Below are 25,640 nucleotides of genomic sequence, written 5' to 3'. Positions count from 1 at the left end.
TGAGTAGCCTGCCTGTGAAAAAACCTAATGGACTTTTGAAAAACATAACTAGGTAGGTTGGTTTCAGGAAGCTTCTAGATAAGGCTCCTAACTCCAAATGCTGCAAACTGTGGTGCTACTATATTGAGTGGTTTCTGCCCTTTAACGGATGGTGACTTGACAAGTAAATTGAAGGCTGTGCTGTGATATGAGTCTGTGTAGTCCCATCTGATTTTAAAGTACTAGACTGGTATGTACACAGATGTTATTGCTTGATTTATTTCTTGCGGGGAAAACAAACTCACGGAAGATGGTTAACGTTCCTCATTGTTAACAGAATCGCCACAAAAGAAAAATGTGATTTATTGTCAAAATCTCATTATTTACTTTTAGATAAGTCAGCTTAGAAGAATACTCTGTCAACAATTGCATTCTTTTAAGTACAACGACTTTCTTGTTTCTATATCCTTTCTTCTGCTCTCCAGCTACCTGCTTAATATCTACACCATCTTTGCCTCTGGATACATAGATACTTTTCAGCTAAGCTTCCTAATGCAGTGGGTTATCCATTGTGGTATCACAAGTGCTTTTACTTCCCCCTTCTTGCTGCTTTTGTTTAAAAACTAAACAAAGCTCCCACCCAATTCTTATTTTGCATCTAAATTTCAGGCCTATTATAAAAATGTGGTTTCTTTTGTGCTGTTCTATCTTGCTCTTCTCTTCTCCCTCTTGTCCCCCAGTATAACACTATGACTTTTGCTGTTCTGCCTTTACCTGCCCCTTTCAACTGCTTGTATCTCAAAGTAGTTGTGGTAGTAACTCCACCAATTTAAATAAATAATAATAATAATAAAAAAAAAAAATTAGATGTGCCCAGAAAGTTAAGGTTGCTTGATAACACTGTGTTCTAAAGTCGTACTTGGGAACGGTTGCGGAAGACTGTTTCTCATTTTAAAACCTTGGGGAAAGTTGATAGCTTTGCAAAAACTGATGGTAGTGCCATTTATGAACCACGTGTCTCAGTGCGCAATGCTAACGCACAGTTCTTGGATGCTCGTTGTTAACTTAATGGATCGCGCTGGTGTGGTTAGTAACCTCTTGTAAACTGGCATCAGATTCCCAAGTGTGACGCTTTGCCACAGCAAGTGCTCGATTGGCTGTATTGAAGGGGGTTAAAAACAAACTACACCAAGAGCGTGTGCCTGTTCCAGGCTGTAGGGACTGGTACACCTTCCTTTCTATATTTGTTTAATGTAGTCATACTGTGTTCATCTACCAGCAGCTTCTACAGTAGCATTACAAACGCAAGTATAACTGAACTGATAATCTAAAGTTGAGCAGAAGATGGGGTGATTTTTTTGTTCTTTTTCTGTTTCATTGTGTTTTTCAAGTAGTTTAGAATCTTAGAAGGAAAACACTAATTGAATATCCAGATACAGTAGCTTGTTTTTCAGAATCTGATTATATTCTGAGGTTGTGTTCAGTACAAGCAGGTCTGGAAAGGAGGAACATCTGTCTCTTCAGAAATTAAAAGCAGCAACTTCTGAGTAAGGCTTTTCAGTATTTCACTGTCACGCTGTTCATATTTGTACTTCTAAAGTGTTTCTCTTTTGAGATGTTGCATTTTCAATATTGCAGTAAAACAGGTTATTCATCAAAAAGTGGAAGAAAGTGTTTCTTAGACATTTGTTTTTAGAACTGTGAAAATTCAAAACACTTTGCCTCTTCCCATCAGAGTAACAGTACAGATTTAATTAGTGAAAACTGTTTACCAGTATGTGCTGGTTGTTACTATTAGTTTTACTAACACCCCCTAAATCTTACAATAGTCTTGGCTACAAGTATAATGTAAAGGAAGTCAAATTGTTGTCAGCATTTGTTCTGAAGTCTTAAGTCACTAGGGCTGATAGTTTTGTGCGCAGCTCACTGAAGCAACCAACATACTTGATATAAATATATTCTCTCGCTTTAGTTAAATTGAAATTGTCCAAAGTGAGTGTATTACCAATCTAAAAAGCCGACGCAGTCTCTTTTAGCAAATATCAGACAACATTATTAATCATATTACATGCTGAAGAATTGCAGTTATTTCAGTACCACTGTGTGTTTCTCTGCCCCTTCTGAGTCTTATGTCTCTATTCTTCCAGTTACTTTTGGCTTGTGTGCTGCCTAATCTGAAATGCATTTTTTTTGATTCTGGCAAATACATACCTTTAATGTAGAAAACAGAAGTTCTCCTCAGCAATTGTTCTATTATCTGAATTATAGATTTACAGGAGATAGAGAGAAGTATGAAAGTAGGCTGAGAAAAAGAACAGGTGGAATCAAGTATGTACTACTACAGGTAAACAAGGCACACTTCCTTTTGTTGTTGTTTTCCCACTTTAAATATTTATATGAAACAATCACATGGAAGAAAGCCCACAATTGTAGGCATCACAAATTCTGGATTAGAAAGACAATTAACTTGCTGTTGCACTAGAAGTATTTGGGTTGTGGCCCTGATATAATAGCAGTTGTATAGTTCAGGACCTCTTTAACCTGCTGAGCAATTTTTTGTTTTTTGTTTTTTTTTTTTTTTTTTTTTCCCTTTTCTCCCTAGGTGTAAAAGTGGTGCCCCCTTAAAAAAAAAAAAAAAAAAAAAACCAAAAAAAAAAAACCATACTTTTATGGACATTCCCTTGCAGAAATTAGGCCTCTTTGTGCATAAAGCAAGTCTGATACAATCAGAGACAACCACGTGAGGCTTAAGACCTCAGCAGAAGTAGCAAGAGGAAGTAGTTTAGGGAAGATTTAACCTGTTTCTCACAAGGTTACCAGGAAGTGGACTAGACTGACTGCACATGTCCGATGTCAACACGGAATAAAATATCTCGCTTCTCTCTGTAGTTTTTCCAGAGTTGGATCACAGGTGTCTGCCAGCTCATGGGACAGGTAATTGCCTTTCTGTTTTAGACCACATCTGAAAGTCGTCATCTGCCAACTATTAAGATGTGTGTTAGTGTGAAACCTTGTCAGGAGACTCTGCTAATCTTATGGGCAACGACCACTGCAATTCCCATTGCCTTTTGTAGAGACTTGAGTGCCTCTGAGCTAGAATGAATCTCAAATGTTTTTTCCACTGTTTAGAGAGAGAGAGAGACTTTCAGGTAGAGAATTGCTAATCTGATGGCATTCAGTGAAAATACTAGTCTCTCTCTCTCTTCGATTAAGGTATTTTAGGACCTGAAAATAATGGGCCTAGAAAACCTGAGTTTTCCTTTTCACATCTTGCCAAGTGATAGTCTTGATATCTTACATTAGAATACTTTTTCATCTTGTGGACTTTCTGAATATGCTTTTTAATGCAAAGCTAATAATCACTTCAGGCTGCATTCCTTGAAATGTAATTTGTTTTCTTTCTATTTTCTACTGTAGGCTAATTATTTGCCTGTAACTTCAAAAAACATGTTTCTTGTTATGCATTGATGCTGAGAACTCTTGTAAAGAGTTTTTTTTTCCTCTTCCTGTTCTTTTTCCCCTGCTGTTCAACAACGAACTTGTCACTTGGAGAAAGAGGGGTCCAGAAGGAACACCAATTATTTCAGACCATTTTTCTTTCCTCTGACACTGCAAATGCTAAACAATTTCTTTAGGGAAGATTGACAATACGTTGGCATTTACATGCAAGACAGTACCAAAACCAATCAAAAATTATGGTGCAGTTCTCCTTTTCTCTCTTCTTTCTTCTTTTCCCCCTTTCAAAATGTTGTGATTAGAAACGCTCTCCTTACCCTTCTCCCCCTTGCAATTGACAGTTCTGTGTTAGTGGTTCTTTGGAATGAATCTAGCAGTAAATACCACTAAAAGATTTAAAACTGAGCACCTGGGAAGAAGTTTAGCATGAATGAGCAGTGCCTTTGACTGCAGTACTATGTCCTGACTTGGTAGTTATGTCCTCTTCTGTCTTGCATCCAAAACTGGCATGTGTTTATATCCAGAAAAAAGGGCAGGATTTTTAAACAGCACTTTTTCTTGAAAGCTGGAAATACTTGGAAGTGGCTCTTACTGGTTTTAAAGCAAATGTAGCCTCACTAGTTCTGAAGTCATACCCTAACGGTAGCTTCCCATCAAGCCATGAGTAAAGGAGTAGATCGCCCATGAACGGTGTCTGAAGAGCACTTCTCTGACTTGGCACAGCCTATGGTAGTCGCATGCAGTTCTGCAAGGGCGCAGGGTTCCTTGCGCAACTGTTCATATGTAAATAGTCATGATTGAGTGGCCGGGTTTGTTCAAGCCCTTTCTGGCGGGGAAAAGGGGGGGGATGCTCTATTCTCTCTGTGTGCGCTCCGAGCAAAAGATAATGAAAGCCTTTGTGCCCCCCTCCAAAGACCTGCATTTCAACGGGAATTGGCAATGCAGCTGCAACCCTAGCAACAAGGCCTTGGAGAAAAGAATTAGGGCAGCCTTCCAAGAGAATGGCCACGTTCGGGGATGAGCAGACAAAACCGGTAGCATAGTATTTAGCAATTAAAATATAGAAGAACCTGTGTGTCTGCCTGTGTTCCCAGGTTTATTTTGTGGAATTGTAACGCTTACAGACTGAAATCTCCATTTCTGTTTTAATAAAATGGCAAGTCAATGCCTTAAGACTCGTCCTAAGGGTCTTTAGGACACAGTTAAAAGTGACAAACAATAATTTGAGCTTTAGGAGTGTATGGGATTGAACATGGTATCAAGTATTGAAAATCCTTAATTTATTTTCAGTTTTACAGAGTCTTAAGAGTGTATGTCTTGAATTCATAGTGCTGTCTGATACAGTACACAATTCATTGTCAGCAGTTAAATAATATGAAAGAGTTCAGATTTCTGCAGTATGGAACACACAAAATCCATAAAGAAACGGTGGTTTAAGGAAAATTATTTATTCTGAAAATTCACAGCCCTCTCTGCAAGTTTCGTGTTGGTGCTTATGAAGAGGCTATGCTTACAGTGACAGCTGTTTCCTAGAGAAACTAACCATAAATGTTGCCCTTGTAGGACGTGGCAGTCTGATCCATTTGCATGCAAAGTATCAAATGAATGGGGATAACAGGGCTGATGCGAATACAATAGGCTTCATTAATTACCCAGCTGCGGCAAGTGATTCAGCAAGCGCCTGTTTGGGAGAGAAGGGGTGTCTGCTGGAGCGAGCTGCGTAGCGAATACCTTCCACCAACTGAGCTGTGACTGAGTGGCAGACAAAGAGGGCTTGGGGGAAGTAGCCACTTGCCGGGCGTGAGAGGACAGCAGCCATATCTGGCCTTCCCCCTGAACCCGACCTATGGGCCGTCGCTTCTGCATCCCCGTGAGAGATGGGGGGAGATCGAATCCGGTTAGGGAGCGAGTTTGCCTCGCAAGTGAAGGCGCTGTTACTATATCGCGATCATCGTGTTACTGAATTGAAGAAAGGTGATGTGAAAGGTTACTTCAGTTACGTTTGCCAGCGTTTTGACAAATGTAGTAGCTGTTTTTTGGCAAGAAGCGTACTGAACTTTTGCTTTCTCTTCCTCTCTTGCCTCCTGTGTGCAGTCTGTAATATCTTAGCAAGGAGCTGACCGTCAGTCAGAGCCCTGAGCAAGCGGCGGCTCTTACGGTTCCTAGATGTCCCTTGATTTGACTTCTGCTGGAATAGCAACATCTTAAACTGTTTTAGCAAAATTTACAGGAGCTTGATTGTAGACAAGATGAGTTACTCATTCATTTCTTGGCTCCCCCCCCGCCCCGCCATCCCTCCCCGCTTGCTTCATATTCAGCCTGTGCAACAGAAGAGGACTCAGGACTCAAGGTGGAGGCTGAGAAGAACATGTCCCCCCAGCAAAGGGCATTTGGCTTCCTGTTGAAATGCAAAGGGAAGGTCTGGCATCTGTGTTGTATTTGGAGATGCCCAGAGATTCAAATAGCATAATACTTGGTAGTTTTGTGAGGGATAGGAAAAACAAGGAATTATATTTGGCTGGGTTGTGATTTGAATGTATTCAAACGCTAAATTGAACAAGTATGTCTTGTGCTCTTTGCTTTCACTAGCAACTTTTGTAAAGTTATGAATTTAAAGAGTTTCAACCCCCTTTAATTTCCCTTTTGTTTAATTGAGAAAGAGCAACCATAATGGAAAACATGTTAAAGAGCAACCATGAATTTGAATTGAATTCATGTTTCTTAATCTTAATCTTGGCCTTAGTTTTTTTTTTTTAATTATTTCAGATGGAGGAAATATCACCATCCCTCAAATCTACTGACAAAGAAATCCTATGCACATTTGGAAATGAACAGATATGTGGCTTTAGAAGTGATCTCATTTAATATAGGAGGACTTTGCATAGTAAACCGAACTGTCACATGGCAAATGTTCAATCATTTAGTCAGTCAAAGCAGTTGCTGCTAACTTTTCACCTGAGTTGATATAGTCAAGTTGGTGCTACATACAGGCTTGATTGTATCCTCCAGCAAAACCCTAGTGACTCATCTCCAGACCTTCACTGGAAAGGATTATACAAATGAAATACTATGATGGTATTAAATTTACAAGAAAGAATTAAGAGAAATGTAAAGGCAGCACAAACATTTTGAGTAGAGAGAATTCCACTGTATTTTACAGCATAATTTTTCAGTAATCATGGAGTTTGCCAGCATTTCTGTACTGTGCAGAAAGAGTGCTCACCAGAAAATTTGTAAAGGTCAGCATGAAGATATTTGCCAAAAGCATATACTTCAAAGCTGTTACAGTCTTTTCTTTAAAAGTGGCTGCAAAACTCTTCAGGAGCTCAAGTTAATTGGGAAAAGGGGCAAAAGTCTCCATAGGACTTAAGGAAATAGTATGGTTTATCTCAAAATCCAAAACTGTGGATCTACTGTAAAATCAAAGTGCTAGTTTGGACTAGGTTTATCCTTCTGAAACCTTTGACTATATAATTTTTGTTTCTTACTCATCTGCCACAGCACTTCCTAAGAGGAAATGAAGCTGTTGTCCTACTCACTGCTCAGGGTCTCCAGATGGCTGTGATCTCTGCTAAGAGCAAGGTCCCACTGTGTTTAAAGGAGACCATACTTACATTTTAAAGTGAACAGTTTTCCAGACCATGCTCGAGTTTTAAACTGGAATGTGTACAAGTATGCCTGGGCTCTTCTGACGCTCTCAGTACCTGTAAAGGTTGTGGATTTGTATCTTAGGAATTTTTACCCATCAGTCATATTTCTCCATAATAACACTTGGATCCAGGATGATCCTTCCAAATAACTAATATATATTTATCTTGTGGTCTATGGAAATAAATATTTGCCGAAAGAAATAACTCTGACAGGTACCTTAGTTACTAGCAAAAGAATAGAGTAAGACACCAGGCCACGATGTGATGTTGGTAAAGCAATTTGCCAAGATTAAGCTGGGATGTTTCTGATGTTAAATCCATCGTGATCCAAGCCTTGTAATTCATTTCACTGGGTCTGTGGCTTGTTCTGTGGTCTCCATCAGTGTAGTCTACAAAAGAAGGTCTCCGAGGAACCTGAGAAGACTTCCTTGAAGTGCACATCTGAAGCATACGTTCACTGTATATTGCCTTAATGCAAGGAGCTGCAATGGCTGCTTACAGCTTTTTTGTGTTTGTAACAAAAAGATTGCCTGCTGTGTTGACCATCCTGCAGCTGATCTCGAATGAAGAAACTTGTGCTTCCCTTTTTCAAGTGAGCAAACAGCTTTGAGTGATGTGAGAACCACTTGAGCCTTCATGCTTATATTTATAGAGAATCTTGTTTGGTGTGGCAGCAGCATTCCTCTCATAGCAAGGAAGCAGAAGTGTTGTATTTCATATGTCTGTTATTTGAGACCTTTTATGTTTATCAACAGAAGTGCTGTGTGTCTAGTGATTGTCTTGGCATGAGAAACACCTTGGTCAAAGCATTGTTTATTTTTCAGGCCGCTTCAGTTTTTTGGGCAGCCTTGCTTTAGGGCAGAAGGTTTGAGAGGTGGAGAACGAAGGTAGTACTTTATATACGTTTTAGGGTTAGGGGTTTTCTGCCCCCTTCCTTATCTGCTTGCAAGCAGCTAACTTACAAAACAGTATGTAAGAGATGCTGCTCGGAGACTGTCTGCCTCTGATTTGTACCACCATAATTGCTGGTGCTGTTTCTCCAATGATTTTCCTTGTACCTAGCGTCAGCCCTTCCCCTCCTCTTTCTCCCACGCCTAATTCTCCTGAGCTAGGTTTTTGTCCTAAAAAAATACTCATTCGGTGTGGATAAGCAAATACTGTAGGGGTAGCATGACAGCAGAATTGCAGTGCTTACGGTGGGAAAACATGCAACTTCCTTACTGTGCAGCTTACGGTGGTAAGACTTGACATCTTGTTGCTAGCATCTGCTGTATGTACACAGTCCACCAACTGTTTCAGAATGCAATATTAAGATTTTTTTTTCAGTGACTATATTAGTACCTGAGCACTTAGTTCAAATCCATTTGGATGGCTGATGGTTCATCTCCTTGCTCACCGGGGTTACTTGGGCTTGCTTGAGTCACCTTCCCCCCCCCCCTTGAGTACCTGGCAGCTTGACACACCTTGAAGGCGATTACTCTGTTTGCTGTAAATATTGGCAATAAGATGAAAGGTCCCCAGAACCTGAGCTGATATCAACTTATGCCTTAACCACAGCAAATAGTGCAAGTTTCTTGAGTTAATGAGAGGAGGAGGGAGGTGCTTATTGGTTTGGGGTTTGCTTTTTCTAAATTGCTGGTGCCTCCTTCTCCTACCTCTATTCCCCTCCCAAGAGTTGAGCTGCCAGATAGATTATCCTTCAGAAGGTAGACCTGTAGAAAGACTGACAGAAGCAAGTGGAATACATGGATTGCATGAAGGTGGATTGTGAAGCAGGAAAAGCTTCCACCAAACCTAGATTAAAAAAAAATAATAGAGACACCAGAATATTATGTCTCTATTTTGAACACTGTCCATAAAAGTAATGGTGAAAGGCCATCTGGCCTCTGAAGGAGTGAGGGAGCTGTGAAAGGGCTGTTTGAGAAAGGAGAGAAGTGTTAATTTGCAGGGAGGAAATAAAGTTAATATGCAACTTTGCTGTGAGTTATTACTGAATGAAGGTGCATATTTTTAATATCTCTAGAAAGCCATTCCAATGATTAAGCTCAGTGCTAATGGGATCCTCATATCTCAGAAACTTCAGGTGACCTTTGGATACCTGTTTAGAAGAAGATCCCAAGTCAAATTGGGAGCTAATGATCTTCATTTTTATTCAGTTATGACTGAAGGATAGACTTTAACCTATCCTTTGTGTAGAATATTGAATAACAACACTAGAAGTCTTTTCAGGTCAGAAAAAAAGTCAATCCACCTAGATGGAAAACAAAAATTATGATAAAACTTCAAGAAGCCTTGTTCAACTCTGTTGCATGTCCACACTATCAACTTTTGAGTGTGAAGATTAAAAAAAAAAAAAAAAAAAAAAGAGAGAGAGAGAGAGATTGAAAACTTGGCATTTCTGCAAGGTTATTGGTTGATTAATGGCCACTATATGTTTCTATTTGCTGTTTGGACTCGTTTAAAAATAAGAGACTGCTTTCAATTTAAGCGCTTGACACAGAATGCTTGCAAGAAAATGCAGATTTATGATATGGTGACATATTTGAAAAAAATCTGCATCAGTAAATAGGATGTTGTGTTTTTTTTTTTCCTTCCAGTAACTGCTGTAGGTCAGCATTAGTAACTCAGCTCCCCTTCCAAACCCATATTTTGTATTTCTTTGCCTTATTTTTTTCCTGTGTAATTTCTCTCAGCTGTAAGGCATTTGCCTCTCTTCTGTGGTCTCATGCCTTAACTATTAAGTCTGGGTCTTCTGAGAGAAGTGAGTGGGCTTTCTAAAATTCTGTTGTCACAAAAAAACGTATCCAAAATAAAATATGGGCGCCTAGTGACTCGTGTAAATCTATTATGAATTAATTTGGACTTAGTAAGAAATGCAGTGCTGTTTACTAATTGTAGTAAAGAAGGCCAATCTTTTTTTACAATTTTTTTTATTAACTCTGGTTAGACTACAGCAGACAAGTAAACACTGACATGTATAACCACTACATGTGTGGTATATTCATACTTTACATAAGAGTCTTACTGTGCTCATTAGGGGTTTTAAGAAGGTTGCAAAACGGTGTTTTACTGGGGAGCTGCCGAGTATGCGGCACACGTTTTGTAAACACAGAAGACAACACAGAGATGGAGAAATGAAACCAGTAAGAGTACATAAAACTCGGGAGGTATCCCACACCAACTTCCAAAGCGGATGCCAGAATTTCACATTTTTAGTGGAGACGTAGTATCTGTGGGTTGTGAACAGCCACTGTGCATTACGTTCGTACCATGCCTTGTTGCATTCAATCTTCCACACCTAAACGCGCACTAAACTAGGCCCTTCTTAAAATGATAGTGTTAGCTGCGAAGCAACCTGTTGTATTACTATCTGATCTGCAGAAGATCACTTAATTACTGTGTTCATTCCATGCAACAAAAATTGAAGGACAGGAAAGATTCCTCTTGAAAAGGAGAATGTTGTGATTTTTATTATCAAACATAAAATTAACTTGGAAAGAAACTGGACCCTTTTTGGATCAATGACTGAAACATCTAAAGTTTTTTTTTTTTTTTTTTTTTTTTTTTTCTAAGTAAGAAAATAAGAGCCTTGGTTTGGGATTTTATTTAAGGCAGCAAAAGTATGCCTTTGGTTATGAAGTTCATTAGAATTCTTAATATATGACTTTGTGTTGATAAAATACAATGAAAGTGGAGACAAAGACAGATGTGTAAAATTTTCTTAATTTTTCACTGCCTAAAATTATCATCACTGAATATTCACTTGTTTTTCTAGGCTCTTGAAAAAGAGTTCTTTGGATGTAGCTTAGAAAAAGTTCTGCTGAGGACTTACCTTCTTAGTTTGTTAAGAAAAGCAACATGTTTTTTATCTTGTTCTTTCCAGTGCTTGCTCTTAAAGAGAATTGTGCATGTTGATCTTCTGAAAATTGCCAGATAGGTGTTGGCCTGTTCTGGAGGGAAGTGGGGGAAGTGCCGTCTTCAGTCTTTAGCATTTGGAGCAGTTTCAGTGTGCTAGCTCTGCAAGTAAGCATGACTTGAAATACAGAAAATGGGAGGAATGCTTGTGCTTAGTTTTAAGTTGAGGAAGCATGTTGTAGTGCCAAGGCCTCAGTTACCTTGAATTATAAAATATTACTGTCATTATGCCTCAGTTTCCCACACATGTAAAGTGGAAGAGGTCAGGAGACTTCCTCAAAGTCAGGGTGTCGTGGCAATAGCAAGAACAAAACCCAGATTTCCTGTCTCATAGTTGCTTGTCTTGGTTTTGAACAATCAAATTAATTATTCCTGTTAAATAGCTAGCCGTAAAATTAATGATGATGGGATACACAACGATCTGAAAAGTGGGAAGAAAGCCTTTGCATTATTCCAAATTCCTGGCGTGGTTACTGAATCAGGATTTTTTGTAATAAACTTTTTAACATACGGTAAAGACTATTTGATTTCTTTCCCGCAGAATCATTAAAAAAAAAGGGGGGGGGAATGGAAAAGATCTGCTCGTTCATCTGTTAATTTCTTTGCCAAACTGTGACTTTTTCTTTTTTCCTTTCTCCCCCCACCTGCCCTTATCTAATGCTCTCTCCAGTTTGGTGCTAAATGACTCAATGTGCTGTAACTTCCACCACTTGCCTTTTGAGACTGTTCTATAATTCAGGGGGGGAAAAAAAGAATATTTCCTGATATTCCCCTTCTGTTTTCTCTCTCCCCCCTGCTTATAGCTTTTGCTGTAAGTTATATATTCATTTAATTTAGGTTAAATTGCTTAAATCTGCATTAGAGTAGGAAGGGGACCATGCAGGCTAGGTGTCAGATGTGTTTGCAAAGAAGCACATAGTATCTTCAGAGGTGTAATTGCCCAGTTGTGTCAGCAATCTGATCTGTGCTTTTGGGCATAATAAATATTCTTCTAATTAAAGGCATGCTTTATGCTTCCATCTATGTTCTGAAAGTGTGACCATACAAACAAAAACCTGCTGTAGTCGATCAAGGTTCAGTAAATATGAAAATAACCTAAATTAGTTGACCTCATGTATTCCTTGTTACTTCCCCCCACCCTTTCATTGGTGAAAATGCTGAATTGGTTACTTAATTGCTATCGGTGATTAAAAATACTGACTTAAGTGGGGTTTCATGGGAATTGCTTAAATAAGAAATTATCTCTACTAAGCATGGGCACCTATCTTTTTCCTCTCTAAGGCCAATAGAATCAGAAACGAAATTGAAACAAATCACACAGACAGCCAGGTTGGCTATGCTGTAGGCGTTTTATTATTATTATTATTTGGACCTGCTGAACCTTTGATTCCTTCATGAAACAGAGTGATATGCAGCATTTAGGGCATATCTTAAAAGTGTGGATCGTTGCAGCTCCTGGTGCCCGACGGTGCAGAGGGGCAGGGTGCCGAGCCGGGAGACAGCCGCTGGCGGCTCTGGCGTGGAGGGTAGGTGAATCGGGGTCACATCCATATTGCAACTTCCACATAACTAGTCCTCAGCTAACTCTGCAGCGTGCTCAAAACCCCTCTGTGGCTTGGGCACCCTGCTCTGCTGCTGACAGCTAGCTCCCTTGCGTGTAGCTGGCACCTCGGGACACCGTCCGCCTGCATGGGGGGGTGAATTAACAGCAGATTAACTATTACATGGTGAAATCATAACGCAGACGGGCATCTGCCAAGCTCCTTGTGTTAGCTTGCTGCATACAGTGAAGGGCTAGTCCAGTCCCATATACAGAACGCTTCTAGCTTTAGAGTTTTTTCTCCCCCCCCCCCCATCCAGAACAAGTTTTCTGTTTTCTTTGTCGTTGATGTAACTTATTTTTAATTTCTCATCTGTGAGTTATATTTTTCGAAGGCAAAAAACATAGTGTAGGAGCATAACTAGCTGAAAACTTAAAGGAAGTCAGCAGCAAATGCAGTGGCTTTGTGAGGTTAGTGGCAGATTCTCAGATTTGGGGCTGGGAGGGGAGGTTGTCTTGCTCTCTAGTGGTAGCTAGTTTCCAAACCAACCCCTCTAAGTCAGTCCTGTGAACGAAGCCTAGTGCAAAGAGCTGGAGGTGAGCTTCTTATTAAAGTGATGATTTTGTCATTTAGTTACAATTTTATTTTTTTTTTAAGGAGGGCAGACCCTAGTTCCGACTCTAGATAAAGCAAGGGCAGCAGTTGATGCTGGTCTGAAAGAGATGATGTTGCCAGTGCACTGGGTAGTGCTGTAGAAGGTATTGCTTTTCAAGCTGCTTCAAATTGAGAAGCTGATAGCTTTGCTGTGAGCCATAGTTTTAATGCATTAGAAACTTTTTTTTTCTAGAAATGAAAAGGTTAGCAAATCTGTCTGTGATCTGAGCAAAAAAAAATGTCATGCTATGTAAATCCTTGTTGCCCTGCATACAAACGCAGAGCAGATTTACAACCGTGTGTGCTCTCCTCTTCAAAATGGCTTATTTTGTATGCTGCAGAGTCCTTGCGTGTGAAACAAAACAAGCCTCAATGGAGAGGAGGTAGCATTGAGATCTGCAGCGCGGGGAGATTTTGGGAGAAACATCAGTGGCAGCCTGTACCATCTCTGCTGCTAGATGCACTGGGTGAACTGAGATTGGAGTCTGAAAAATAGTCTCCTTTCATGTGACTTTTTTTTTTGTAAAACATCCTAAAGTACATTAAAAAGGTATTAAGTTTATGATTTTTAGAAGGGAAAAATAGTGCTCTGTTTAATTGTCAGCTAGGTCATGCTGACTAGCCAACCAACATGACTGTATTTTGCAAATTCAGTGGAGTTTTCAGCATAGCAAATAAAGTAGTTCTGTGCTTTAAAGGACATATTTTTGGACATAATTTTTATTATGTGAAATGAAGTTAGTATAGAATGCATGAGGAAGAGAATAGGAAGGGTGCTTCTTCTGCAAAGTACACTTAAGAGCAAATAAAGCAGTGTGTTTTAGGGAGGAGAATTAATAGCAGATGCATGGGTACATTGAAGCCAACTGGCTGAAGCAATGTTGCAGTCAGAATAAATGAGTAAATGTGCTGTAGGTGAATCAGTCTTTCCCTGGGAGTAATCTAAGGATCCATCTGTTAGCTCTTCTAGCTTTTCTTTTTTTTTTTTTTTTTCTTGTAAGGGTGAAAAGCTGTCACTTACCTGGGCTGCAAGGAGGTGAGCACTCCCCTTTCGCGGGGTGGGTTGGCGGTGCAAGGGATGCCCCCCGTGTATCCAGAGTAATTTGACTGCGTCCTAAGTAACAGACTGGGAGAGGCCAACTGTAGTGTCTCGGTCCCCTCTTGTACAGCTGAATGAACTGGTTTTGTGTGCATGAAGCTTAAAAACACTAAGTCACTTTTAATGAGTTCTGTTTGCTGTGTAGTGTGTACTACTACAGTGTGTAGTGTGTGTGTGTATATGAATACAGTAGAGCACACTAAATACAGATTTCATGAAGTATAATAGCAGTGTGCCTATTAGCATAATATACAGACATTTCCTGTTCATCACAGGGAACAGAAAGGTCTTCAGTCTGAGAAGTCTTTGCCTTTATAGAGCTTCGTGTCACTGGAGTGTTTTTTGAAGTTTTAAGAAATGGTGGTGTTAAGTGTGGTGCTCTTGTAACTTTGTTTTATGTGGTTATGCTGTGAAGCGTTTTGAAATACGTTTGGCTAGCAGGCTTCTGAATCGGACTGAATAGCTAGCGAGACAGCATCGGCGTTTCGATCGTGGAAGATCTTTAAATCTTCGGCAGCGTGAGCGCGACGGCCGCGTCCTGCGCGTGCTGTGCCGCGGTGGGGAGGCTGCGCGGGAGCGTGCCCGCGAGCCGCGCGCGCTGCCCGCAAGCGCTGCGCGGGAGCACAGTCTTGCACAGCTGCTGCTGCTGCTCTGAGGAGGAGCTCGCCGTCGGGTCGGACCGCCGTCGCCCTGCGGTTAGCCGGTGCTGGAGCGCGCTCGTCACGGGGCCTGGCTACTTCCTTATAGCGAGGCGCTGCCCCAGGATCGAGGTGTATAAGGTTTCTTCTGCGTTTGATAGACAAGAGTTGCGAGTCGCTTACGGGTTTTTGTCGATAGCTTTCCGTCTGCCGAGCTGAAATGAACCCGCCTTGCATTTGCAGGTAGGTACAACGCATCGTAAAAGCAGTTGGAAAAAATAGCTCATCATATAAAATTGACTCACCTTTATTTTGTGCTTTTCTGCTCACTGGGTATCTATCAGTTAGGGGAGCATTACGCTGTTGCATGCATAGATCATTTCAGAGGAAAGACAAACCATTTCAGATTTACAGTGGTTATGTTGCCTGTAAAACTCCAGTTGCTTTAACCAAGGGTGAGATGTGACCCATAGAGCATGTTCCAAATGGACATTTCTTTTTTTCTTTCTTTTTTTTTTTTTTTTGAGTAGTGAATGCCTTGAACTTTTCATGGGTACAAAGGGAATACAATTCAGTGTCTCTTAGAGATAAGCAGGTCATTTCTGAGGAGACAGCTTCCTGTACACTGAGATTTCAGAACAGCAGCAACTGTTCTATTGAGAATACTTTGTTACAATAGTATTACTGTGTCTGGAACACTTTGAAATTGTGCATCTTGCACAGCAGTTTGTATCTTAAGTAGGTCAGTAATGCAGGTACCTCCAATGAACTCGTATTTCAGTGTCTGAAACCTGCCTTTTGTGCATAATGTATTTTCATTTTAAACTGGCTGTTCATATGCATGGCTATTTTTCTGTGTTATTGAATAGCGACTTTCCTTTAAATCTGTATTTTAAAAAATACATGTCTCCAAAATACACAAAGCCATGCAACAGAAACTTGTCTGCTCTTTTTACCAAAAAGAGCAAGCAAGTATATATCACAAAAGGAATTCTGAGAACTGTTTATATTAAATACCATGTTTGCAGTTAAATTTTTCATCCTCTTGCTTTTGGTTGTGGAGTTCAGCATTATGTTAATGACTTGATACAGGCAATACAAGAGCTATCTAGTCTAGCCTTTCTTCTAGAAAAGTATATGCTTAATATTCAGATGCATTTGAGTATCATTTGCAAATGACTCACCAAACTTGGCAGTGGGGAAGGAAAGAGAAATAATTTCTAAGTCATGTGCACTCTCTGAATCAAGCTGCAATCTGAAGGTGGTCCCAAAATAGGATGCAGAGTTGCACGGTTTCCTCGATGAAACCCTTGTAGGTCCTGTTGCCACTGCTAGCAAGTTATGTCTGCAAGCGCGTGCGTAAAGCCTTAGTGAAGAACTGTAGCGATTAAAAATCTCAAGACTTTTTTCCTCTCTTTCTCTCCCTTCCCTAAATCTCGTCCTACTTTGAAAAAGGAAGGTCATTTCTGCAGAGAAAACGGTGCTGTTGACTTCCAAAATCTCATTGCATACAGGCTATTGCTATAACATGTAAGAATTTTCTATACTGTCTGGCCTTAGAAACTTTTTTCAGCCTGTCGTTGTTCTCCTAAGCACAGACTAGCCATTTGATGTTTATAGGGTTAAAAATTTAATTTTATTGTCATTTCCATGTTAACTGTATGACAGAATTGTCTGTCTTAGCCTTGGGAATCAAGTATTTACGATTACTGCAGCGACTGAGTTACAGACCTGGTGTGGCACGTCATGAAGAAGTGTAAATGTGCACAGCCATAGTATTTGGTAGGCTTCTACTGTAAAAGAACTGAAAATACAGGTTACCTGTGCTGTGGAAGTCCGGAACGTCTTCAGGTGTGCTTTTTACTAAGTAACTCTATTTCAGTTGCTTTAGAGAAGGGGAATTGTTCTAGGACTGTAGAGGGAAGACACTTTTCTACATTACAGCAGACTTAAATTGCTACATGTGAAAACAACTTCTTTGTTTCAACAGGTTGTTTTTAGATTTTTTTTTTTCCCCCCTCTTTAAGGGACTTGCAAAAAACCCCCGGGGCAGAGGAAGAGAAGAAGCTGTGGCTATATAATGCTATAGAAGGACGAAACGTGACCCTGGTGTCCAGGCATCGCTCTGTGTCGCACAGTACTGTGTGAACAGGACTCTTGACTAGTGGTGTGAGGAGTCCATTTTACCAGATTTTTTTTCTCCCCCCCCACACACATGTGCCGGTCTCGAGACCAAGTGCACCGTAGGCGCTGTTACGTGTGCGTTTGCTGCTTCCTGCCACGGCATTTTCTTTGAGACTTGCTTTGTCAGCTGGTTCTTGGCTTCCTACGCTTATCTACGGAGTAAAACTCTTATCAGGCTCATTCAGTCCTTCCCAGGTCTCGTGGGCTCTGAAACTTCGTCCTGCACTGATAACGTGCTGCTTTAGCTCGCCTGACCTGGTGGTGCCTGTGTTTCTGCTCCGTTTTCTGCCCAAAGGTGGACTTTTGAAGGGAAGCGGCCGCGTTAAGCCACGGCTTTGCACCGCCTGCGTGGGGGAGAGGGGTCGTCAGTCCAGAGCGGCGGCGGGCGGGCGTCCGCCCGGCGCCCAGCTGGCCGCTGTTGAAACGCGCAGCAGTGAGTGCCGGCGAGCGAGGTGGTGCGGCCGGGGAGCCGGCGCTAGCCGGGAGGTGGGCTGCGGGTGTCCGCCTCTCGCTCCAGTAAGTGTGTCATTTGGAGCGATCCAAGTCCTTTTTTTTGGTCTTAATTTGTAGAGGTTTTTCCTTCGGCCACTTTCTACACATCCATATGTGCACAGAGTTCAAGCTGTCCAACGCAGCCCCTAACGGAGATGGTAACGGGGCTACGAGTGAATACAAGCAGGGGACGGGGCCTTAAACAGCAGCAGATGGCAGACGGTCACCCTGTGCCCTCTGGACAGAAAGCTGGTGCGCTCACCTCGCTCGTGACCTGAGGAGCTGAAAGCCGCAGCAGCAGGCAGCCGCGTGAGCCCCTTTCTTCGGGGAAGGTCTCATCTGCCGCCTCCAAGGCTCCCGTGTCTCCCGGCTGGAGCTCCAGGTGGACCCAGTGTGCCCGCGTTGTCCTGGCCCTGGCCCCTCGCTGCTGCTTTGTCTCCTGGAGTTGTTGTAATAGGTTTGTCCTTGGGTGGGAGGGGAGAGGAAAGCGACAGTGGTGACGTACCACTTTCGAGCGTCTCTGTGCCCGATGGCAGACTTCTGTCGCAAGGCCAGGCGCTCTTACAACGGGAAGTTAAAAGCAGCAACGGCTTTTTTTGAAGCAAAACATCTAATATATTGGGGAGAATGTGCACCTGTGAGCTCCTGGTGCTTATTTTCCATTGCCGCTTCTTCCCTTGATTCCCACTTACTCCTTTGCTCTGCCCCGAGCCTTCCTCGGGGATGGCGTTGCGTCCGTTCCCTTTGGGAAGGGGAATGCGAGCGCCGCAGATAGCGCTCACCTTGCGTACGACAAAACGGATGGGACTCCCTCGGATGGCCCCCGGCCCCCCTCGACTCCGTCGGGGCTATACCAAGACTGTGCCATTCCTGTAATACTACACTGGTGTTAAAGCACCGGACTCGGTGGACCCTGACGTAGATCGGATCCTATCATTGTTTTAAAAGAAATAGTTACCGGCTGTTTAGGGAGGAGTTTTTTTGTTTTCATTCTTCCTGGAAATGGTACTCTGCTCAGAGGCTGCCTTAGAGCCCTAAGGGCAGCTTGTTTATTTTCTTTTTTCCCCCTTTCCTGACTGGTATTACCTGTTAGAATTAACAAGAAGAGCAGGTGAGGAAAACGAGAAGGTATTCTTTTGTGTTGCCCTCACTAGGGTTTGTCAGCTGAGAAGATAACATTATTGACCACTTGGAACAAAAACAAAACCAAAAAAAATAACTCCTCCAAAATCCAAACAAAATCCTGTTAATCAGCATGGATGAGCAGAGAATACAAAATATGAATAGCTAGGCAATATGAAATCAGATTTAAAGCATAGCTGACTCCCGCAGCACTCCTAGAAATCCTAGGAATGGATTCTTAACCACTTAACCCACTTGTTCTTAACAAGCTTTTAATTTTTTCTCCCATAGGAAAACATATTTTTGTAGGTGGGACAAAACATGTTATGCCTAGGCAATGTCTCAGGTAAAACAAAATACATTTATTTGGTCTTAGGTTTAGCTTTCTGTTATTAAGAAAACAAATTTGCGTCATTGATTTTTCTGTTGGTCCCCTTGTGTTTTCATAGGTCCTAATGCAGAAGCATTAAATTTTGTGTTCTGCCTCTGACAGAGGTTCCTTTCTGCATATGTGACGGATCTGGGGGGGGAGGGGAGGGGATAACAAGCTGTGTATCATCTGTTTGGGAAAACCGCACAGAACCCATGGACACTGAAAGTAATTCTTACCTGAAGGCCCAGGAAGCTTTAAAGTGTGAGTGCTGGGGAAGAGGCTGCTTGCGTTGCTTCGTCATTGACACAGGTTTGCCTGTTAGAATTGGCTTGGTCCTAAGAAACCAGGCTTTTAAGTTTCAGACTGCATGGAGAGGACCTTGGTGGGCCCGGTATGAGGTTGCCTGTTTTCCTGGTTGCTTTTGTTCCCAAAGCAAGGGCCTTGAGGCTGGGCCACTTGAAAGCAAAGCGGCCAGAGATTAAACCTCAGGAAACGGTGGGGAGAAAATAAAAAAAAAGCAGGAAACTTTTGTCAGCGATGAAACAGATGTTCGCAGAGTTATCTTCATGCTGCCAAGGTGTTTGCAAGTGCCACTGTAGGCTCTGCTTTAAGCCCTGGGCTCGCCCCCAGCCCGAGCAAGCTGCCCTTTCCTCTGCCGAAGAGCGCGCCTTCCTGCCGCCACCTACTTTATAGTTTCCTCCGGCAGGCTCTCCAACACGGTGTGAACAGCCTGACGTTTCTCCTTACGTGCTTGCTATGGTTCCCTTCTCTCTTTCGCCGCCTTCCTTGATCTCGGACTGGCATGTGTGTTGGGAAGCTTGTGATGGCTTCCGACAAGCGGGCAACACCAACAGGCTGGAGGTGTTTTGGCTCCAGTGAAATATGAGGTTATTCTTGAAGCTAGACTTTGTCTCACCACCACCCCAAAAAAACCTTCTACCATAAAAAACCTAAGAGTAATGTCCTCCTAGTCTATCATTTTTAATACTCATTGAAACTTCATGTTCAGAAGCAAAACACTTCGATAATAACGAGTGACCTTCATGGATATGAATTGTGGTGAGCTTAATTGGAAGTACAGCCTAGTCTCAAGCTACTTGGTGGTGTGGGGGAGATTATTGCAAAGTAAGTAGGAAAAAAACAAAGAATTGTCTTCAAATGATTGATGATCCCAAAATAAAGCCTTGTAATTAAAATCTCCTAATTGATTATAAGTAACTTATAACCCTGGCCTGGCCTTTGCAAAAGCACAAAACCATGGCCATGGTTTTGTGGAAAATCCCCAGTTCTAGTTCAGGTGCGAAGCATGCTGGTGGTGAGCAAAGTCCAGGTTACAGTAATGAGAGTGACTTTTTCTTTCGTTTCTCAAAACGTGCTCAGAGGCTAGGAGGTTACTTTCAGCCAAACATAGAAATGCAAGGCTTGATTAAGAACTGGTACCTCAGTGATTTGACCTGCTATGGCATGTATGAATATTGCTAATACAAAATAAGAAAGCAACTTTCTTTACCGGTAGTGTTTTAAACCTATACCGCTCTTCTACAGATAGTTTTATTTCAAAAATAGTTTGAAAATCAGACTGGTGAGAGAATAAAAACCTTCTTCGCTTCCTTCGTGAGCTAAAAAACATCCTCTGCTTGCTGCAGTTTACCGTGTATGGCAGTGCACTCAAGCTCAACCTCTGTGTTGCTTTGGACCCACCTTCGCTTCCCCCATCAGCCCCGCCGTTCACTTACTGCTGCTTCCGTAGGTGTTTTTTAAACAGCGAGAGGAAATGGCATGGGTGTAATAGCACCTGCAACGTGAAAAAGATGGAAGAAGTCTTTTAAAAAAGCAAAAACAGACTCAGGCTTTTTAAACCTACAGCTTGCAGAATTGAAACAAAGCCTTTGAGGCTGCAAAACTTGCCTTCTATGGAATGATGCTTCCACATCAGGAGTATCAATAAACTTCTTATAAACTACTTGAGACTAAAACACTAGATTATCCTAGTCACAACTTTGTGTACAGATACCCCCCCCTCCCCCCTGCACTACTCTGAGCTTTGGAGCAAAACTAGTTAAATTCAGATGCGATATTAGCACCTGCAGCCTTTTTCTTTGTCTTCCTGTGGATTTACTTGCCGCAAGTAATTGTCAAAGAGCCTTGTTACCACACTTCCTCCTTGCAGCTATAGCAAAGAATATATAGCCAAAGGATATTCAGGGTTATCCCTTAAAAGGAATTTTATAGGTGTTTTTTTTTTAAAAAAAAAAAAAAGAAAAAAAAGAAAATAAATAATAAAGGGGGCTGTTTTAAGCTCTACAATTAGTAAGTGGCTTTATTCCAACTGTTCTCTCTGTGCACTGTTCCTGTTTGCATCAGCTAAGGTAAATGCTGTCTAACCTCTCTCTTGCCAGTGAACATGAAGAGCTTGCAGGGGTGATGATCCGATTTCTTTTCTTCCCCCTCCCCTCGCCTGCTCTGTGCCTTTCCTACCGAAAAGGTAATGCTCTTTCAATAGGAGAAACTGCTGATACTGTAACTCAGTGTGCTCCCCACCCACTAACCATTAGTGCAAACTTTGCACATCTGCCCTGTGTGACTGGTGCGTAACAACAAGCGATGGTTTCGATTTTGCACTGGATCAGCTACCACAGAATAAACTTTGGAGCAATGAAAATTGCCTTGTTGCTTTCCACTCTGAATAGGAAAATACATCCTGCTATTTAAACAGCTTCATTGCTTTATAAAACTGAAAACTTCCATAACGGGGATAAAAATTAAAGCATGACAGATTTGGAATATGGCATAAGTTCAGCATGGGAGTTGTATGTGTTCTTCAACTGTTTTTTATATTACTCTAAAGTTTTCAAAGCTCAGAAAGTGTAAATGAGACAGAAGCAAATAGGTGTTTCACTGCTGATTAGTCTGATTAACTTCCTATCTGTGAGAAAATAGTTACTCTTTTTTCCTTTTTTTTTTTAAAAAAAAAAAAAAAAAAAAAAGCATGAGTTTGCCTGTGTTTTGCACTTGAAGAGCACCATAAATTATGTCAAGAGCAAAAACGAAGGGTGAGAGCACTGTTGTCTTGCACTGTGTGCTTCAGTCTGGGGCCCTGCTGGGTTATCCCCTTAATCTGGGAGGTCTAGACAGACTCGCACAGCGATGCCTGTAGCGGGGCTTGCTGTTCACATCGTACCATGCTAAAAGCTCGGTCCTGCGAGAAAGCGGGGAGCTGGCCGTGAAGCATTACTGCCGCTTAAATTCTTGGGAATTGTAGTTAGAAGCAGGATAGGCTGGGCTTTGCAGGACTGCTTTCTCACATGATCCTTGCTTGGCTGATCCTGCGTGGTTGCCTGGCTGGGGGTTGCAGGGGTAATCAGTACGGTGCTCTTGTTTAAAAAACGGTAATTAGGAAAAGCGAAACAATTTTCCTGTTACAACTCGTTCTTTAAACAAGCTAACAGGGCAAGAGAACTACTAGCACGTTACTGTTGACTCTACAGTGTTGATACCTTTTTGCTATCAGCCTAACTATGTTTTTTTTTTCTGTCCATTCTGATGCAGCAGATTTGTATCTGGCTTTTTTTTTATTATTACTAACTTGTCTACTGCAAAGATCATGTGTTTAGCAGTGAGCCGTATAAAAATCCCAGCACTCTAACAGCTACCTCTTATCTTTTGTTTGCCTTTTGAAAAGGTGGAGTTGGGCTGCAAATCCTCAAGAGCTGCAACTCGAAACATTGGGATTGTTTGCCCAGCAAGAAGAAGCCAGTGTAATAGATCTGTTTATAGCTCTGGCAGGTTGCTGTACATCAGACTTTAAAATATTGTCAGTAGAATATTGCTTGCTTTCTCCTCTTAATTTCTCGTAATGTGAGTGGCTAGTATTAGAGGAGCATTACAGCGTGTCAGAAGAACTTGGAGCGTATCTTAACAGTAAATAAATAATTTTTTAAGTAGGTGTAAGCTGTACAGTTACTGGACTAAAAGTGTCAATTGCTACATGCTTAATAGGAATTAACCATGTTCTGGTTGCAATTTTTGCTGCATATTGAATATGAACAAGTCTAGAAACAATATGTAGAAGGCAGATTCTGAGGCCCAAGAGAGCACCGGAATATTCTTTCTTTTCAAAGCTTTGCTGTATTACTCTTTAAAGTTGATCAAGGCTTTAGTATCTGTCTAGAGGAGCAGAGAATATGGAGTGAAGCTACCTTATTGCTAAGTGAGAACTTCTTTAGAGACCTTTCATGTATGAATTTCTATCCTTACATTTCACGGAGTTTGGTAATTCCTGCAGTGTGTGGGTCATCTTTTTTTTTTCTTTTTTTTTTTTTTAAAACTACTGAAAATACACAATACTAATATTGTGCAGATACTTCCTTTTGAAGTCTCTCTGTCAAAAGAAAGGCTGAATAGAGGGATTTTTTTCTTTTTTATTCTTTCTTTCAGTAAAATTGCTTTCCTCTATACAGTATTAGTAATAGGGAAAAGTAGCCAAACGTCTTCCCTCACACATGCATATAAACTTGCTTTAGATGTTGCCAGTAGCCTTTTCAAAACTGGGAAGGACAGGTGCTTTTCCTAGGGCTTTGCCGCTTAGACAGCGTTTCTGCAGCATGGATTTATTTCTTAAAATACCTCTGCTAGTCACTCATAGAGTGAGAAGTGGGAAGGCTGCCCAGAGCCCTTGGACTTAGCACGGGGAGGGTGCCACTGTTTTACTACACGTGTGCACCGTAGCCAACGGTCCTGGAAAATACCTGGCTATTGCTGGCTGCGTGCTGGTACGGTAACTTGCTGTGTGTGTGTAGCAAATCCGGGACCTCATGGCTGCGAGCGTGTGGTATGTAGAGGGCTGATAAAGACGGTGAATAGGAGCGAATGCCCTGCCGCAGAATTAGCTTGTCTAAGCTGATGATGAGTTGCAGGTCCATATGTACATAGATACAGAGTTGGTGCATCCCATGGAGTCCCCAAATCATTTGATAGTGTAAAGAACTGCACGCAAATGCTAATATGTAGCTATGGACATAAACTTTCTATGAATGAAGATGCAGTCAAATTTAGAATTATTAAGGTGCATAGATATGAATTTTTCTGAATATTCATTACTCCATTCCCATTTTTTGCAAAGGAAGTGTGAGATAGGTGGCAAGATAAATGACTGGAGTGAAAACTCTTAGGAATTTTTACTGAGCTGTTACCAAAGCTCCAAACTGGGTTGGAGATTAACCAATAAATTTCAGTTTAGCAAAAGAATGGTTGGAACCTGGAGCCTCAGTAGTTCCACATGAGGAATTTTAGAGGTTTGAGGAAATGGTCTCACACTGTACGAGCAACTTATTTCAAAGGCAACTGCACACAAAGTAGCAAAGTGGAGGGAGTGAAGGAAAAATGTCTTGTGTTGACCAGATCTGCCCTTCTTAGAAGTTTTCTGAATATGGAGGGGCTTTTTGGTGTCTCATCCCCCAGTTTAGGAGAGGGGAAAAAAAAACAGCTGTGGCAGCTGTGCTACAGGGTTGTGGTTAAATGGTATTTAAGCTTTGCTCTGTGAACGATCTGGGCAATATTGCCATTGGGAAATGTGAAGTGTGAATGGGTCGAATTCCTGAAGAAGCTGAAGGAATGTGTGGTCAGTTGCCACTTCCTAAAAAGACATTTGAAAGTTCGGAGTAGATCAAGTGGGTGGCTGGTAAAAGACTGGACACCAGTTCTTTACGCTGGTTCATCTAATAAAAGTTAGAGATAGAAGCTGAGCTTTGTGCGAAATTCTGGGATGTGCTATTTTCAGCAGTCACTGTAGAAGTAAGCGCAGGACCTGCTAGTGCCTCTGTTCTGCAGTTTGAGATATTATCAAGAAATCACTGGTGTGGGTGGCTGGCTGCAAGTGTGAGATGCTGTCTTCTTTTTCTGATGTAATGCGCTTCTCTGTTTTCAGGTTCACACAACGCTAGGGACCAAAGACGCGTACGTAACGCTTCCGCAGTGCTGGGACCAACCTTCTGAAGGAAGACTCACAAATACTATTTTTTATCTTCAACCTGCTTACCCTGGGACTGACTTGTCTTTGGAGAAAAAGTTCGACGGAGGAAAGAGATTTTTCCCGTTGGAATCATTATAACTAAATTTATTTAAATAACTTGCTGCCTGGAGAGGCTTCTGCAGAGATTGAGTCCTGCTCTTCACCTGTGTTGCACTTCAGACTGTAAACAATGAGCGAGTTCTGGTTGTGTTTCAACTGCTGTATTGCAGAACAGCCTCAGCCTGTGAGTATGAATATTGGCACTGTTTTGTTCGTGTATAATTGACTTCATTGTTCACTCTTTCTGGTGTTGTTTTAGCTTTTTAAATGAGTGCTGTTTGACTAAGCTCAGTGAGAATTAAGGAATTACCTACCATTTCGGCTTAGCTGGGACAGAAAAATGTCTGTTCTAGACTGATGTCGTGCAGATATTTTTCTTATCCTTAATCTTAAATCTATCCAGTGTCTTTGAAAAGGACCTTTATATTTTTGAGTTGTAGGGTGGGAGAAGGGGGGAGGGATGAGGA

General features: G+C 41.5%; 1 protein-coding gene across 2 annotated transcripts in view; it reads left to right on the top strand.

Annotated features, from left to right (window-relative positions):
- CDC42SE2 (CDC42 small effector 2) overlaps positions 1-25,640 on the top strand; it is an 83,878-nt gene that overhangs the window by 23,764 nt on the left and 34,474 nt on the right. The window contains exons 1-2 of one of the 2 annotated variants that reach the window (XM_062600353.1): positions 15,154-15,175; positions 25,030-25,357. In XM_062600353.1, the coding sequence (XP_062456337.1) occupies positions 25,304-25,357 (54 nt within the window). In that variant the 5' untranslated portion in view covers positions 15,154-15,175; positions 25,030-25,303. Of the gene's footprint in view, positions 1-15,153; positions 15,176-25,029; positions 25,358-25,640 lie in introns of those variants that run through there. The other variant, XM_062600354.1, reaches the window with a different exon arrangement.

This window comes from Rhea pennata, chromosome Z (assembly GCF_028389875.1).
Source record: "Rhea pennata isolate bPtePen1 chromosome Z, bPtePen1.pri, whole genome shotgun sequence".
In the NCBI taxonomy this organism is placed as follows: Eukaryota; Metazoa; Chordata; class Aves; order Rheiformes; family Rheidae; genus Rhea; species Rhea pennata.
The sequence above is the reverse complement of the archived record's forward strand: the minus strand, read 5'-3'. Positions and strand labels throughout refer to the sequence as shown.